Below are 532 nucleotides of genomic sequence, written 5' to 3'. Positions count from 1 at the left end.
CTAAAACTTCAAATCCTTGAATCAAAATAAATAAAATCTAGCCAGACATGGAGAAAAACTATTCTAAAGTTCTAAGAATATGAAAGGAATAATCTGCCCAAAATACATCAGAATAGCTCTCCTTTTATAGGGTTCTGAACCAACAATTCTTCCTAAAATTATTGCTCTTACCAAATCAAAGGCTGATTTCTCTCACAGCTTTAATTTCAAATTCAATTTCCTCCAAGTATTTTCTGTTGAAACCTTCTTCTCCCGCTTCGCTAGTTCTTCCACTCTGTTCGCGAACCAGACTAAACCTTTCTAGCCCTTCCGTTTTGCTATTGCGTACCGTTCGTCTGCACCTATACGTATGAAATAAAAGAGACAAAATAATGCAGCAAACCAAACTAAACAAAAATAAAGCTTAGTGTAATTAGGGATTATTAAATAAGTGGGACCCACACTAATATCTAATTTATTTAAGTTACGTTAACTGTAAGCTTAATTCTATTAAAATTTATTAACTAAAGTTATCTAATCCTAATATAACAAA

General features: G+C 32.1%; 1 protein-coding gene across 1 annotated transcript in view; it reads right to left on the bottom strand.

The window, feature by feature from the left end:
- Positions 1-300: 300 nt before the first annotated feature.
- Positions 301-532, bottom strand: part of LOC116007857 (bile salt-activated lipase-like) — a gene marked incomplete at its 5' end in the record, with an annotated part of 16,441 nt that continues 16,209 nt past the window's right edge. The window contains one exon of the mRNA XM_031248524.1: positions 301-341. Coding sequence (XP_031104384.1) covers positions 301-341 — 41 coding nt within the window. The remainder of the gene's footprint in view (positions 342-532) is intronic.

Source organism: Ipomoea triloba, chromosome 16, assembly GCF_003576645.1.
Source record: "Ipomoea triloba cultivar NCNSP0323 chromosome 16, ASM357664v1".
Lineage (NCBI taxonomy): Eukaryota > Viridiplantae > Streptophyta > Magnoliopsida > Solanales > Convolvulaceae > Ipomoea > Ipomoea triloba.
Note: the sequence above shows the minus strand (reverse complement) of the source record. Positions and strands in the feature narration are given on the sequence as shown.